Genomic DNA, 16,647 nt, shown 5'->3' with positions numbered 1-16,647 from the left:
GTAATTCTTTTATTGAATAATCAAGTCGCATAGACATTCTACATATTAAATACGATTATTATCCCAGCAATGTGTCAAGCGCCTGTGGCTAGACGCAAGTCTTGGAGTATGCTCACGGAGACAAAGTTAGCCTTTGCCTGGATATACATAAAGGTTTATATCGTGTTTCATTTAACATAAACTTAATGCCAATAGTTCCATTGATGTAAGGGAGGTTTCAGTAATTACAGGGGGGTTGGCCGGGGGAATCTCGCGCACACCTGTACCGTAAAATGTGACCCTCCCCTATCCTCCAGTCTAAAATGTTACCCTCCCCCTTGTCCGACATTCTAAAACGTGACCCTCCCCCCAACAACTGCGGTATTCTCCCCAGGAATAACTGAAACAGTATCAGCTAATTTACATAACAATTGGTTCAATTGTTATGTTAAGGACAAGTTACATAGGGGAGGGCTGGTGCTTTTGTAGGAACAGTCGCAATTTATCACGCAAGAAGTTTTGAAGAGATATTCTATTTTATACATTTGAGGGAGGGTCACCATGTTTTGTGCAACTATAAGAAGGCAATATGTGGCTGATTTAGTGCTTCATCCAAAAATATCAAATCACAATACATGAAGTCTATCAGACAAATTATTGACAATTTTCCCCCACAAAACAAGCTAAATCTGTATATTATACATGTTTTATAATGTATTCAAATGTACTTTGCTTAAATAGGGAAGTAAAATGTGCATTCGTGTAGAAGAAATTGATTTCTGAATTTCATTATCCATGGTGTCTATGATGAAACTATGAATAGTTTTTTCCAACACAAAATCAGGTAAATCTTTGCATTTGTGTACTCTTGATTATTAATATTAGTGTTGTTGATTAGACTAGAGTGGTTACAAGTCCATGGTTGTGCAAGAAATTTGATTTTGGATATTTCACCGAAATGTCGATTCACTATGCATGGGGGGTCTATGGTGAAACTATAAATAATTTTTTTTTTTCAGTACAAAATTAGATAAATCTGTGCATTTATGTATGCTTGATTATTTAAATTATTGTTCTTGATTAGACTAGAGTGGTTACAAGTGAATGGTTATGCAAGAAATTTGATTTTGGAATTTCACTGAAAAGTCGATTTACTGTACATGGTAGTCTATGAGAGAACTATGCACGATTTTATCAATATAAAAATTGACAATATCTTAGCATTTATGTACATTTGATAATTGATATACACTTTTCCACCTGTTGCATGTGTTTTTGTCGCTTGTCTTATATCAGTTTTAACTGTTCAAGGTGTTTAATGTAGGATACCATTGCATCTTCTTTGCTTGTGAAACTTGTGGATAATGTGTACGTATTTTGTTGGTGATTTCCGATTCAGGAAATATCACAGGGACAATCAAAGTTTTGGCCATACAATCAGCTTCTGTCAAAAGTGACCTCCCAAGATAGGTTTATAAAATTTGACCCTCCCCCTTGAGCTGTTTTCTAAAAAAGTGACCCCCCATTCCCCCGGCCCCCTTTTTACTGAAAGCTCCCTATTGTCAAGGAGAAATGCCTTGACTTTGAGCATCTTACACGATACACAGTCAGTGCCTGCACTGAAATACGGATTATCCCTATCCATCGAACACATACATCGACCTCAGTCAGCGAGGGGTTATAAAAGTGGAAGTATGAATGGGAACCAGCAACATATAGTTTCTGTACCTATTCTAGCATGGAACAACACATTGGCAACGACAGCAACAGATTTCATCCATTGCGTTCTTTCGCCTTGAGAATTCAGCGCCACCTGCATGCGCATATGCAGAGAAACGGCGCCCAATATCACTTCGGTCATTGCACCCGCAACTAGCCAAACGCAAGCCGAACAAACAAACTGTACACCACTGTCACAATGAAGAACTTATAATTGACATATAGGTACAAGCAAAAGTACTTACGAACATTTTCTGAAAATGTGTGAAGTTCAACCGACGCATGGCTCATACTTGTAAGTTTATTCAATATTATCATGGCAAAAAGGTTGCTCAAATTTGGACTACTGTTTTGGTATTCGTTGTCTTTTATTGAAAACTTGTATAATTGTAATCCTCTTTTACTTCAATATTTATACTCTTGTACATGGCCAGCTGCTTAAAGGACACACTTCTGTACATCAATTTGAAAACTCAATGTCGTCTTTAAGTTATAAGATTCCCATTTGTCCTTATCCGAATGTACCTCATTGCACGGCAGCTATCAGCTATGACTTCCATTTATTACGTTTTGCAGCCAACGACGCAGAGCGGCGCCCTCATAGTGACACTCATAGTGGGTTGGGCTCACATGAATTGTGAACTTGTTAAATACACACTTCGTCGGCAGTTTTGCTTTCAGTAGTATTGATCAGACGAGGCTGGATGCCATGGAGACAGGATCCGAACTAACATGCCACTAACGTGTGTGTGCCATGGCAGGAATTCGTTTGACGAAGTTGGATCTGTTTCTTGCAATTTGCATTCTTGCATCGGATCTGGTTGAAGGTAATTATCATTTAATCTCATCAAGTATTTGAGCACCAAAGAAAGGTATATTATATGGTATGGTAAAGCCAATGTTCAGCGCGTTTCATGTAACACATGAGTAAGACCACACCGTAAACAAATACGTTTAATTTTCCGTAGCAAGACCAAGGGCCTGGATGAACCGTACTTTGTTCATTTGTTACTGTAAGTAATAGCCGTAGAAGTATTCAGGCGCCGTTAGTAATATCATAATGTTGTCCCATAGACATTAACAACGGCCAGTCGTGCAAAAATATTTTGCGTTCATTTAAAAAAATAATTCTTTTATATCGGAACTGGGTAAGAGTCTATTATTTTTAACGACTTCAGACATTCGTGAAGGTGCAGGAACTTTTTGGCATGCATTGCGGAGGGGGGAGATGTCCATTGCATTTTCGCACTGAAGGGAAGCAAACATATGGCCAATATGATCAAAATGATGAAGCTTTCAAAAATAATATTCCATGATTTCCTTTTATTCGGTATGATCTGTACCAGTCCTCTAGTCTTTTGTATCAAAACACTTCGATGTGCTGGTAAGATCAACACTGCAACCGGGTAGGTTCTCTAGGTCACTTGCGTCCAAGCCTTAACTTCTCTAGCTATAGTAAAGTGTGCCGTGGCTTTGTAGATAAATGTTTGTAGATATAGCTACTTTTTAAATCGTCGACAATAAAGACAGATTGCCATCTTGTCAGTTCCTTTGAATCCTATTATCCTGTGTCTACACGTGTCTAATTCTTTCCGACGTGATTCATCTCTAACCAATCAAAGGCAAACACACTTCTGTTGTTTCCCGCCAAAAGGGCTTCATCGCAGCCTGAATAAATTTCTTTACTTTAGCGAATGAATGCACCAAGGCGTATGCATATATACTACGACTCAGAGTGCATCGCTCACTGCTGGAACTGGTCGTCACTCAGCCTCCCACTGATGCACCATATTATTGTAAAAGTAGTACAACGTAGCTGTAGTTTGAAGTTTGAAGAAACAAAGCCGCCGTCTCTTCTCAATCACATGAACTCACACAGATTTTAAGTATTCATCTTGTCAATATAAGTCAGTATATTCGTTGTTATGAATTTTATCGGACTCACAGTGTCACGCCGATTGTATGTAATTGTGTTGGCTGGCAGGCCTATCACAGAAAACAGTACTGACTCGCCGAATATTTGAGTTTTAACATGTTCGCTGAAGATTAACATGGATTTTATAAACACAACATAAATAGACAAAACAATGCCCAAAGTCTTATTAAAGCTGCTTGCTCTCTGCTAAAGATTATTATATTATGTATGTGACTTTTTAAAGGTTAACATTCGACTTCCACAGGAAATCCAATGCCAGCGATAATTTAAGGAATTGTTCTAAATGTTCAAACTTCTGATAGAGTCTCATAAATTACCCACTTGACATTAACAAGCGAAAACTTACTGCTCACCCGGTCTTGTACTTCTGTATTTGCTACCACTGCTTCAGTAAGGACTTGTTTTAAATGGCAAAAATGTTAGGAAGGGCGAAAAGATATCTTGCAGACGTACAAAGTATACCAATTAATCAGTCAGCAAAGTTTACATATCGCCAAAATCCACAAACAGTGTTTTGCCCTGTGACGCTCAATGGGTAAACCATACTAAACATGTACGTGTTCAGTTTTCTTTTTGAAAGTTTCGGGTTTGGGGACACTCTGATTTTAAGTGGTAGTGCGTTCCATAGTTTAAGTACAGCGTATTAAAATGCATGACCACCATAGATGTTGGTTTTGTAGGTTGTTTATGTCGAAAGTACGTGACACCGCTATTAAACTGCCTAAAGCGATTACTAAATGAACTGCACAAACTGTAAAGTATTCAGTTAAAATGATCTCATTCAATTACTACCCTGGGAACTCTAATTTTTCAGCCTGGTCAAACGGGGCAGAATATTACTTAGGATTTCAAAATAGATAACCTAATATTACCCAAGTAGCTGTTTCTATTACGTATTTGATAAAGTCATAATTGATATTCCAGGATGCACCACAATTTTAGTCGGTTTTCTAAAACGACAACAGTCGTGTCTACAAATTTGGCAGAGCTCAGGGAGCGATCAATGATTATTGCCAGAGAAAGCGTTTATTGATTGTGCCAGTGCTTTATATCTAAATGAGTGAAACCCTCGATCCTCTAAAACTACAAATCCATAACCACTCTTCATTTTCTTGAAGATGTTAAAATTCAGCAAGTAACAATGCAGACTAAGAGAATCTCACACCCCGAGGACCTGGGATCAGATTTCTCACACGAATTGAGGATATTTTGTCTCACAAATGCCGCAGGCGAGTGTGAGACAAAATATCCCCAACTCGTGTGAGAAATCTGATCCCATGTCCTTTCTGTCTGGGATTCTTCTATTCTTATGATCACAAAATGCGTTATATTGTAAGGGAAACAATGAATGTTTAAGTGAACCAGTGACTATCCTACTTCGTGGCCCTCTAGTATTCCGTGTCACTACCGCGAACTCCGTAGCACGTTCCACTGCCGATACTTCAACTTCTTCTACGGACGAGATGTCCAACAGAAAAAAATGCAATGTACAAAAGGTGCCCTATGTTCACCAGTTATTTGGAAAATTCGGCCGTTTTTTGTGAGTCTGTCACCAACGACGTACTACTTTTTCCTAAATGGTGACAATGCTGTCGTCTGCCACCGTAGTCTGACCTGCTTACTTCGTAGTTCCGGCCCATGTGTTACTCATTGTGCCATTGGATAATAATTTGCGAGTGGAACAAAAGGCTGTTTATCAACCACTTAAAACTTGTGTTATATACAGTGCAGAATGTGGGATCGATTTTCCCCACACCGTCGATCCAACACTCCAAGTGGCCAGGAATGTGAGATGTTTTCTTCTTACACGATTTACTGGTAGTTTTCCCAGTCACGTATAAGTGCATAATTAACTTGTATCATTGCCTTTCAACGGGTTAAATCTATTAGAGTTCACAAAGCAAAGTATTTCTTTTCTCAATAGTAGGACACTGAAATTTTTTGTGTAGCCGCATTTTCAGGTAAACGAAAACTGCTAAACCTTCAGTATTTCAACTTTGCCTAAAATAAATAAATGAACGAATGAATACATGAACGAATGAAAGAATCGAATGAATGAATATTTTATTGGATGGCAAATGAATCGATTAATTAATGGAACCATCAATCAGCAAATCTATGCTCAGTGAATGAATGAATGAATGAATGAATGAATGAATGAATGGAATGAATGAATGAATGAATGAATGAATAAATGATTGAAAGAATTGATTAACTGAACGATTCATTAGGTTATCGATTAAGTTATTAATTAAGTCATACTTGAAAAGGTGTCAGCTGAGAGGATTATTTCTCATTTCCTCTTAGAAATAATATGGATACACACATAAATCACCAAGAAGGATATAAGTACTGCTGTAAGGTGACTCTTGAAAAGAAATTGCGCAATAGTTCTTGTTTTGTAATTCAATATGATTTTTCGTGGAATGAAAGAAATGTTACATTGTCAAAAAGGTGTAACAGCACAGTTCTCAATCAAGATTTATCATTGATAGTGTCCAAAGTCAGTTAAAAAGATGTATCTCTTACTTGTCTGTTTCAAAAAGTAATTTGGTACTCTTAAGTTGCTATTGTGTATAACGTGTCGCAAATAGGGAGCAAATTATAGTTTCCTTTTATCAATATTAATTGCATAAGGGACCCGTCATTATTTACGGCCTGAGGGGTCGGAGGAATTTCAACCCTGATGATTTTGAGTAACCCCTCTCTAACATAGACATTTTGACTGACCCCCTTAGAAAAGTTAGGTGAAACCAGCAAAATGAAATTGAAAGTCAAAAGAAAATGTAGATATAAAAGCTCACACAATAACCAGTATCTAACCATACAGTATTGTTTACTTTGGACGGGTATCATGACAAGTATTTCACTAAGACGTCTGACAGGGCAGAATTTGAAAGTACAGGGGGAGGACAAGCAGGATGCTGAGGGGCATAGTGTCTGAGGAGATTGTACCCCCTCTTGGGTGGAAAAATGTTGAGAAATTGATGTATGCAATGATGCAGTCTTTTGCAATATGAGAGGCGTTTACAATTTGTACTTTTACTAAGTAAAACTGTTAGAACACCCTAAGGGGGAAAGCGCGAGAGGGGGATGTCCCCCATCTCGCACTGAAAATTTTGATGTATGAAATAGGGCAATCTAACCGACGTGCCTATACACTCATTTTAACAGTCCTCGACATTCAATACTAAACATGAAAGTCAGAATATTGGAAAAAATCTATCATCCTTCCAATAGTTCTAAACTTAGCAGGAGCTACCGCAAGCAACGTGAACACTATTGGATCACTGAACTTGGCACAGCTATGCCCTATGGATGTAACGATAACATTCTTGGGGTGGGTAATTTATCCAGCCCTAGGGGGAGTCGTGTAAATGTGATGGGTTTATTTAACTCTCACACTAGAAGACGACGAAGCCATGGGCATAGACATGGTAATACCAGCAGTCCTCCCAAGTTCAGTGATCTATTGTCTATTCTTAATCAACCGTTAGGAGTTCACAAAATAAGAACTACTTTGTTTGCTTGCTCCTTGCAGAAATTGAGATTTTTACTGTCAAGAGTTCAAACGATGAACATCAACCAAAACAGCCCTGATTATCGTTTAGTTCAAATTATAATCGATATCAGCAATTACCGGCTGTTTAAGCCAGTAAGGACAGAACTCTTGAACAGTGACAAGCGTTTATTTTTTCATGTACAATTTGCAAACAAAGGGATTGACCAAATAAACATCAGCAATATATTGCATGATAAGAAAGTTGTGGAAAAAATACCTCCATATTTTAAATTTCAAGAACCACCTATAGTTTCCTACTCATACACAAAAACCATTGGTAGGAAACTTTTTAACTACACAATGTCTTGAAAAATTTCAACTTTCCTCCAAACAACAGCAGAACTTGCAATTGCTTGTCATCCCCCTTTTGCTATAAACCACTTGGTCACATAATAACTGGTGACCTGTCCATCGTTACCAACAGCAAACTCCGGCAACTCTTTCAATATGGCCCCAAATATCGGGAGCCACAACATATTAATTGGAAATTTAATTTCAAAATTATCATGGATGCCGCTGAAAAATATGCGAGACAGTGGGCTGCAGTTGAGGAAGTTGATGTGGAATGCCTCTCTGACTGGCTGAGCAAAGTCAGAGACAAAATAAAATCACGTATTTCACATCTCCGTTCTCCCACTAAAGGAGTAAATTCTTCCTCAGTATTAGATGACCCATCTGTCAAAGCATGCCTTGATGCTTTACACAACGAATATGTTGTAGTTCCTGCAGACAAAGCTTCGAACAACATTATCTTTGTCTGTAGGAATTATTATATCCAGTGTATAATAGATGAATTAAATCTTCATTCAGATAAGAGTAATACAACCTATACTCTTTCCTCCCTCTCTGATGAAGATATTTTTTCAAACCATTCATCTATGCTCAGTGAATTTGGCATTCCTTTGAAAGAGAAGGACAAAACACCGCCTATGTTGTATTGGATAATTAAACTGCACAAGAACCCTTACAAACATCGGTTTATTGCAGGATCAAGCAAATGCACTACTAAACATCTGTCACAATTATTGACTATAATTTTAACAACCATCAAAATGGTCTTTTTCGATATTTTGACAAAGTGTATGAAACGAGTGGGTTGAATCAAATGTGGATATTAAAAAATTCCAAGGAATTGTTGCTTGATTTAAAAGTCAAGAAAAACAACTATAGGTCAATCCGAACATTTGACTTTTCCACACTATACACCACAATTCCCCACGATAAACTTAAAACAACCTTTCCATGGTAGCAATGGCTAAATTTGAACATGGTCCATGTATACCTTTAAACATTTTTTAACACAGCAGGCCAAGACAAGGGGGAAATATTACAAGTTAAATGTTTCGTGTTTAATACTGCCCAGGGCTCGAAATTAACTTTTTTTCCTGGTATTCCACTTGGGCTACCATTTTCTGAAGTTGGTAGCTCGCGCCCGCCCACTGACAGTGGCTGGTAGCTCATGCATATTATAGATCAGGGGTATCTTTTCCCGTTAACCAGACAAGAAAAGGCTATTTTACAAGATTCTGCCCGTTTAATGAATTTTCTGGTCTTTTGATGAGTATACTTGCACACCTTTAATACCCAAGGAAACAGGTATAATTGACGACAGTGGGACTATAAAGTTTTGTTACCTATGAACAACCCGTTTCACTCTCAGAGTTGTATACAAATTTTAAAAGTCGCCATGACAACACGACAAAAATATGGCCTTTTTGGCACTGAGACATTCTGCATCAGTGCTAAAAATAGAGCATGGCCCTTCTGTTGGGAGGAGGCATAATTTCCATGTCTTTGTGATTGATACATTATTATCAAAATGCAACGAGAATGCGTTTTTATTGGCCATCGTTTCCTGTGCCTGTCAGTCAAGTACGTCCGTTCAGATATTGAAACTTTGTTGCAAAGTTCCGCCGGCGGCCGGTCGTCTCCAGAACAGAGTCATACTATGGCTAATTTCTATGCCCAGCTTGGTTTGACTGCATTTATCTAGCTCGTCCCCCAAAGTGATGGACGCATCTTTCAACCTTTCAGCTTGGTGAAAAACGCATTTATTGTTTGCCAAAGGCCTGTGGATTCGCTTATTTTAGCACAACAGCTACATGGACATAGGAAAAAGTTGTTGAATACTCACAGTTTCAGTGAATTCGCCATGATGAGAGTTCTCGAATCAAAAACTGTTGCCGTGCTCGAATACAAATGTCTTCTCATTAAATTACCTCATTGTTATACAAGAGTTAGCATTCCAAAGTCTGTCACCCTGGTTTTTTTTTCAAAGTTTGGAGAAGGCCGGCATTTCCATCTGAATGAATGAACGACATGAAACGAAAAATTCCATCGCATTATCCGGCAATACGTACCCTGTACAGTAGAAATACTGTATACGCTCCAGGTACGTATAAGCGTATACTCCATAAAATGACCACAGGCGGTGTGAACTTTCTGAAAGGATTTCCTAAACGTCCTACTTGTTACCTTAGAGACTCACATGCGATGTCCTGAAAAGTATTCTCTGCAGTAATTCCAGTTTCTGTCAATATGTAAAGCTCAACGACATGATTATAGCACGAGACGTAGTGTACAGACTACACATTCACGCGCACGTTCACTCAATTGCGCATGCTCATATTGGCAGACTACACTGGCAAAAGAGTGCGCATGCGTAAAGTTATATTTGTAGCACAGATCTCGCGGAAACTCATGCCTTTGCTCTATTTCCATCCCAAAACTTTCTCGATTGCTTACAGTTAATGCACATGAACAAAATAAAACCAACAACGTCAGCATAGGGAGAGGGTTTATGGTTTTCGCCACAACTACAAATGCAACGCAGAAGATACGTTTACGAGGCCAATTACACTGGCATAGACTCTTCACAGTCGCTGTGCCTTGTCTTGTGCACGCCCACGACTGCAACGATGGGCCTGCATTCGAAGGCTACGCTGTGCAGCTCAGCACCTGTGAGCACGCTCTGCCAGACACAGCGACTGTCGGTTTTTGCAAGTATATGAATATTCATAAGGGTAGTGATGTCAAAAGGAACACCTAACTGGGCGGAGAGAATATACGTACGACAATTTGAAGTCACCCCTATTGACAAAATTAAAATAGACAACACCTCTTTTTCAGAATTCCCACAGCTTCGATGAACTGTTATTAGATTTCTATATATTATTTATATCCCCTAAACTTGTAATAATTAATAAAGTATTAAATAGAAATAATAACACGAATAATAATAGGTTCAATTTCCGTGAAAATTTCACCATAAGGGTATTTTGGGTCGAAAAGACCAAATATGATATCGATTTCACTGCCCCATGTTTCCGTGGAAACCAGTTTAGGTGTTGAAAATTTCAGTTTTTCAAATATCCCATGAAAAGTTACTTTGATTGATATTAAAATTGTCTAGTGGGGAAGTCCGGGTCAGAGAACACAAATGCCAGACTTATTTTAATGTTTCGAGTTGCCACTGGTGCCGAGAAATTGCTTACACCTTTCTAAGAAAATTATATCATACAGTTGGGAGATGGAAGTAGTTATTGCAATTTGACGATAATTGTTGGAGTTAGTAACATCACCGTTTTTGTCTTTTACAAGTGGGACTAAAGTAGTGTCTATCACACGAGAGGGTGAATAACCGTGAATATGAATTGCAGAGAATAGGATCGATAACAAGGTAGATAAACGGTAATGCGCGTATTTCATTCGCTCTGAAGTTATATTGTCAGGTCCTGCAGCCTTGCCAACAGTAAGCTTGTGAAGGCCACACATTATTTCAGCAGCTGTAATGATCATATAGTGATCAAAAACTACATTACAAATATTTTCCTGTACAAAAGACTCGTTACTGATGTCACTAACGGATGACAATAACCCTGAGAAGTAGTTGCGCTACATATGTGCAATCTCTGTATGACCATAACGATCCCCAACAGAAGATGATAGAGGTGAATTTTTAGAGCCTCCAAAGATTGAGTAACCCCTTCTTTCTTTCCACATTTTGAGCAACCCACCCTTGTAGCTTTTAATATCTTTTGCGTAAACCCCCAACATTTCTCCGACCCCCAGACCGTAAATAATGACTGCTTCCTAAATGTACTCTTAAGTATGAGATGTTATAAATAACTTGAGCATTTGTGTTCTTCAAAAAGGTGCATAATGAAGCCTAGGTCTAAGAAACAAGAAAAATAGACTCTTTGTATAAATTATAACTCTCGTCAAAGAGGGGTTAGAGTTAACACGAGTAATACCTTCTTTCCTATAAAGGATATGTTTATGTTATGTATTTTACGGCTTCATTTACGCTAAGGCAGATAACCATTTCTCCGTAGTCAAAAAAATTATGGGCTGTAATGTTTTTTATTACGTGCCTCTAGCAAATGTTTTCATATTTCCTGAATATATATCATATTAACATTGTGATTTTGAATCGACAATTTTGTGTTGTTTATAAGAGACGAATACCTGTTTAAATTCAACAGCGCACAAATACATTTGAATGACTGGTATGCGGTTTACAGATTTTGCCAATACTGTTTTGTAAAAACGTCCTCTCCTATAAGTGAGATATATAATTTGATGACCTTAAATCCTGAAGATGTCAAGTTGAATATACCTTTGGGTCATTTCAGTCAAATGATAACTATGCTGCCCAAATGTGTCATTAAAACTAACCATTGAGTCCTCTGCGGCACACGATATTCGACACATGAGGCACGTAATTTATAACATATTAAAAGTAGGTTATTCTCTGTTTGCTGTCTGTCATAGTGTTATACGTTGATTTAAATTGAATAAAGTACATAGTACTGTAAGTAGACGAATTCTGTCATTAAGCAGTAATATAATAGTAGATTTCATGAATGCCGCCTTGCTTTACGTTAATATTAAAATATAACTGCATACTAACAAATTTTGTGTGAACAATTTCTGAAGATCATTTTGCCTTCCGTAAGAATTTTGCTGGATGTATGCAAATAAGATAAGATAAGATAAGATAAGATAATACTTTATTGAGTCCCATTATGGGTAATTAAGATGTCTGCTGACATACAAACACAGAACACTACAACAATAACAACAAACATCTCATCGAGATCTGTTAAAAGCCCTATTAAAATTCACAATTGCACGGGGAATGAACGAATTTGAATAACGGTGGGTTCTAGAAGCCGGCAGTCTCAATCTGCCGCTTCTGTCAATACGTAAAGTGTCAAATTCCTGTCGAAGTGGATGTGAACTGTCTGCCAGAATACGCGACAGTTTATCCTGAATTCGCCCTTGATAATGGGAGTCTACCGACCGTTGTTTCTTACCGATAATCATCTCTACCTTCTTGATCATTTTATCCAGCTTCCCTTTCTCATGTTGTGGAATGTTCCCATCCCAGCAAACAATACAGTAGTTGAAAACACTGGTTATCACAGCTCCGTAAAAAGACGAGAGAATGTCATTGTTGACGTTAAAAGAGCGCAATTTTCTTAAACAATATAACCTGGAATTAAGTTTCTTAATGATAAAATCAATGTGATGTAGCCATTTAAGCTTATTATCGATAACAAGACCTAGATACTGATAAGTATCAACTCTTGCTACTAGTTCACCCTTGATTGTAACTGGCGCAGGATCACTTTGTTTTCTTCGAAAATCAATTATCAATTCCTTTGTCTTAGCAACATTTAAAATTAAATAATTTATATCGCAATAGTTGACAAAACGGTCTATCTCATGGAGGTAATCAGTATCGTCATCACGGTCAATTAATCCAATCATGCCAGAATCATCAGCAAATTTGATTAAAGGACATGTCGCTTTGGAAGATCTACAATCAGCTGTGTAAAGGGTAAAAAGAAACGGTGCTAATACTGTTCCTTGTGGAGCTCCCGTATTCGAGAAAATTACATCTGATAATAATGAGTTGAACCTAACACACTGTGCCCTACTTGTAAGATAATCAATGATCCATGCAATCATTGGCGCTGGTATGTTCATTTGCATTAATTTCCGACCCAACAGATGAGGCTGAATAGTGTTGAAAGCACTAGAAAAGTCGAAAAACATAACACGAACAGAGCTGTCAAGCTTATCTAAAAGAGAATAGATCTTGTGTAATGCATACAGGATAGTATCATCTGTACTTCTGTTTCGCCTGTATGCAAATTGTAATGGATCAATAAACTGTGAAACCAGGGTGTTCAGTTGCTTGAGAACAATGCGTTCACAAACTTTCATAACAGCTGATGTTAACGCAACAGGACGGAGATCATTCATACAGGTGATAGTGTTCTTTTTTGGAACCGGGACAATGAATGATTTCTTCCAGATCGATGGAACAGATTTCCCCGTGAAACACAAATTAAAAATCATAGAATACACGTAAGCTATCTGATTCGCACATAATTTCAAAATACGAGGAGAGATTGAATCAGGACCGGCAGCTTTATTGGGGTTTACTTTTGAGAATAACTGCCTAACTTCTTCTTCAGTAGTACTAAAAACAAGTTCGCCATCAGAGTTACATGATTTTTTCAAATCATCCAGTTCTCGACTGAAATCATGATTGTCAAACCTATTATAGAATAAGTTCAGATCGTTCACATAATTAAGTGATGCATTGGGTAAAGATGTGTTCGAGTTATTGTTTCTTCCGGCATAACCACTCATGAGTTTCATTGAGGCCCAAACGCGTTTCATATTATTTACTTTGAAATTTTCTTCTAATTTCCGCTTGTACTTAGCCTTCTCAATCCGAATAATGTACTTGATTTTCCTCTGCACTTCTTTCAATTGATCTTTATCCTTCTTCGCGTAGATACGCCTTTTCCAGTTGATAACTTCCTTAACCTCTTTCGTTATCCAAGGTTTGTTGTTTGGAAATAATTTAACCTTTTTGTTTGGCACAACAGACTCAACGCAGAATGTGATATATGCCCCAACAGTTTCAACCAATTCATTTAATGAAGTGGCAGTATTAATGAACAGCTCCCAGCTTGTACATTGCAGTGAGGCGCGTAAAGTCTCAATTGCGTCAGGTGACCACTGTTTTATGGTAATTGTTTTGACAGGTTCTCTTTGAACAATGGGACGGTATTTGGGGACAAGGCGTATCAGGTTATGATCTGAATAACCAAGTGGAGCAAGCTGACGGGATGAATAAGCATCGTGAACATTAGTATAACATAAATCAATAGTTTTGTCGTTTCGTGTTGGACAATGCACATGTTGACAGAAACTATTTGTAGACTTTTTCAATGTGCAATGATTAAAATCGCCATTTATTATGTGGAGCGCATCGGGCGCATTTTTCTCCATATCTTGAATGGTATTGCTGATAGCATCCACAGCAGAATTAGCATTGGCACCGGGTGGTATGTAGACAGTAGTCAAAATCACATGGGAAAATTCTCTTGGTAAATAATATGGTCTTAAAGCAATGGTTAATATCTCAGCAGTAGGAGTACAAGTCCGTACCTTCACGTGGACGTTATTAGGGTGGCACCACTTTTCATTGATGTAAACACATACTCCGCCTCCTTTCTTCTTACCAGACGATTTAGTTCTATCTCCACGTATTAACTGGAAACCATCGATACGTACTTGTGTGTCGTTAATGGAATCATTGAGCCAGGTTTCAGTAAAACACATGATACTGCTAGTCCGAAAGTCATGCAGAAATTTAACGTTAGCTGCTAGTTCGTCAACCTTATTATTCAGCAATCGCACATTTCCAATAACTAGAGTTGGGAGAAATGGTTTATACTTTCTTTTGCGAGTTCTCTGTCTCATGCCGCCTCTTTTACCTCTCCTTCTCACTTTCATTTCTTTCAGTAGGTCATTAGGTAGAAAGCAACGGTAGTTTGACGGAAGGTGTTTTCTTATGGTAATCAGCTCGGCCATGTTGTATTGTAGCCTGCCGTTGTGTGGTTGTGATAAAAACTCTCCATTTGCTAAGACGGCATCTGATATAACAAGCAGCAGCATACATAGTACTATTAACTTACGCTTTGTATCCATCCTTGGTAGCATAAAACACAAAACAGCATCCACTAAATAACGAAATACACCAAAAACGTGAGACAGCAGCAGACCGTGTCGCTACACAGAGCAGCGCCACCGAAATTTCTTGGTGGCGAACTAAAAATGAACTTGAAGTGCCTAAAGCTAATGTTCGGGAAAGGTACCAAAACAAACCCTGTAATTTGACCCAAAGTACTAATTAGACATTGTCGCCTATTAAAGAACGTAAACTCTCATCAAATTATTTTTATGGCCAAATTTTTCCGAAGTGTCAGAAGATACATTCGAAAAATTCACATAGAACCTGTTTGTAGTTTTGGATTCGGCTTCAAACGAAATGCCATTATATATAAATTTTAGATTTTCTATCCGGCAAGTTAATGGTAATGCATTATTTTGCCTAATCTTGTACAGGGATGGTAAGTGTTGGGAGAGAATTTACGAACTACCCGACTACGTGAGGTGTGATTAATTGAAACGGTCAAGATGGGTTATAGAAAGACATCGTAAACATTACATCAAACCAAAGATTTGCTGATGTCACATCAGACAAAATTTACCCAGACGATGCAATGAATTAATGCCTCTTGTATTGTGACCTTGTCACTCTGCTGCCAGTATTGCAAGGGTGAATTTCTTCAGCTTTGCTGTGCTTTTAACTGTGCTACATATAAATGTTGACATTTGTAAAATCAAGACACCGGAGTATAAGTTTACTATTGATTTTAAGCAATTTTAAATTAATTTGAAAAAATGACTAGCGAAGCAAACTATTCTTTAACGCAGTCTTTGAAATTTCAAGGAGGAATTTATAACCTGCAAGTTTTGTTCACAGACTGGAAAAAAACATCATTTTGGAACGAGTTATTTCAGATATTTCACGTTAATGCATGTATACATAGTACACAATCCAAGCTACATGAATAATGTCAATCATTAATGACTTATTATCAATAGATATATATAGAGCCCCGTAATGTAAATAATGTATAATCTGTAATGCTTTTATCTTCCATTCTTAATAAGTCAGGTCTAATCTAATATACTTGTTTTGAAAAGGGCGAGGGCCTATTTTCAGTATTGTACCGTGCTGCAAAAGGTTTTCATATACTAGTCTTCCTGTCAAATAATTATATGTTTATCATGTTGCGAATAAATTGTATTTATCAGTCCTTACACTACAAAGGTACCGTACATCTCAAAATATTGTATTTTGCTTCTTTTATAGGTGCTGTTCCAAGAAACGTAGAATATGATTGCCTCAATTTGAATTGCACTGTGACCTGGGATCCACCTGCTAACAACAGTGACAATGACATCGTGTTTTACACGATATTATATCAGGAGTAAGTTTTTTGCTGTTTTTTCGAAATGAAATTGTTAGAATGATATAAATACTCCATATAGTGAACATTTTGTGGTCATTAAGTGT

General features: G+C 37.7%; 1 protein-coding gene across 1 annotated transcript in view; it reads left to right on the top strand.

Annotated features, from left to right (window-relative positions):
- Nucleotides 1-2,328: 2,328 nt before the first annotated feature.
- Nucleotides 2,329-16,647, top strand: part of LOC139138076 (uncharacterized) — a 55,325-nt gene continuing 41,006 nt past the window's right edge. Inside the window, exons 1-2 of the mRNA XM_070706300.1 lie at nt 2,329-2,525; nt 16,444-16,561. Of these exons, the coding sequence (XP_070562401.1) occupies nt 2,453-2,525; nt 16,444-16,561 (191 nt within the window). The 5' untranslated portion in view covers nt 2,329-2,452. The remainder of the gene's footprint in view (nt 2,526-16,443; nt 16,562-16,647) is intronic.

Source organism: Ptychodera flava, chromosome 8 (genome assembly GCF_041260155.1).
Source record: "Ptychodera flava strain L36383 chromosome 8, AS_Pfla_20210202, whole genome shotgun sequence".
Lineage (NCBI taxonomy): Eukaryota > Metazoa > Hemichordata > Enteropneusta > Ptychoderidae > Ptychodera > Ptychodera flava.
Note: the sequence above shows the minus strand (reverse complement) of the source record. Positions and strands in the feature narration are given on the sequence as shown.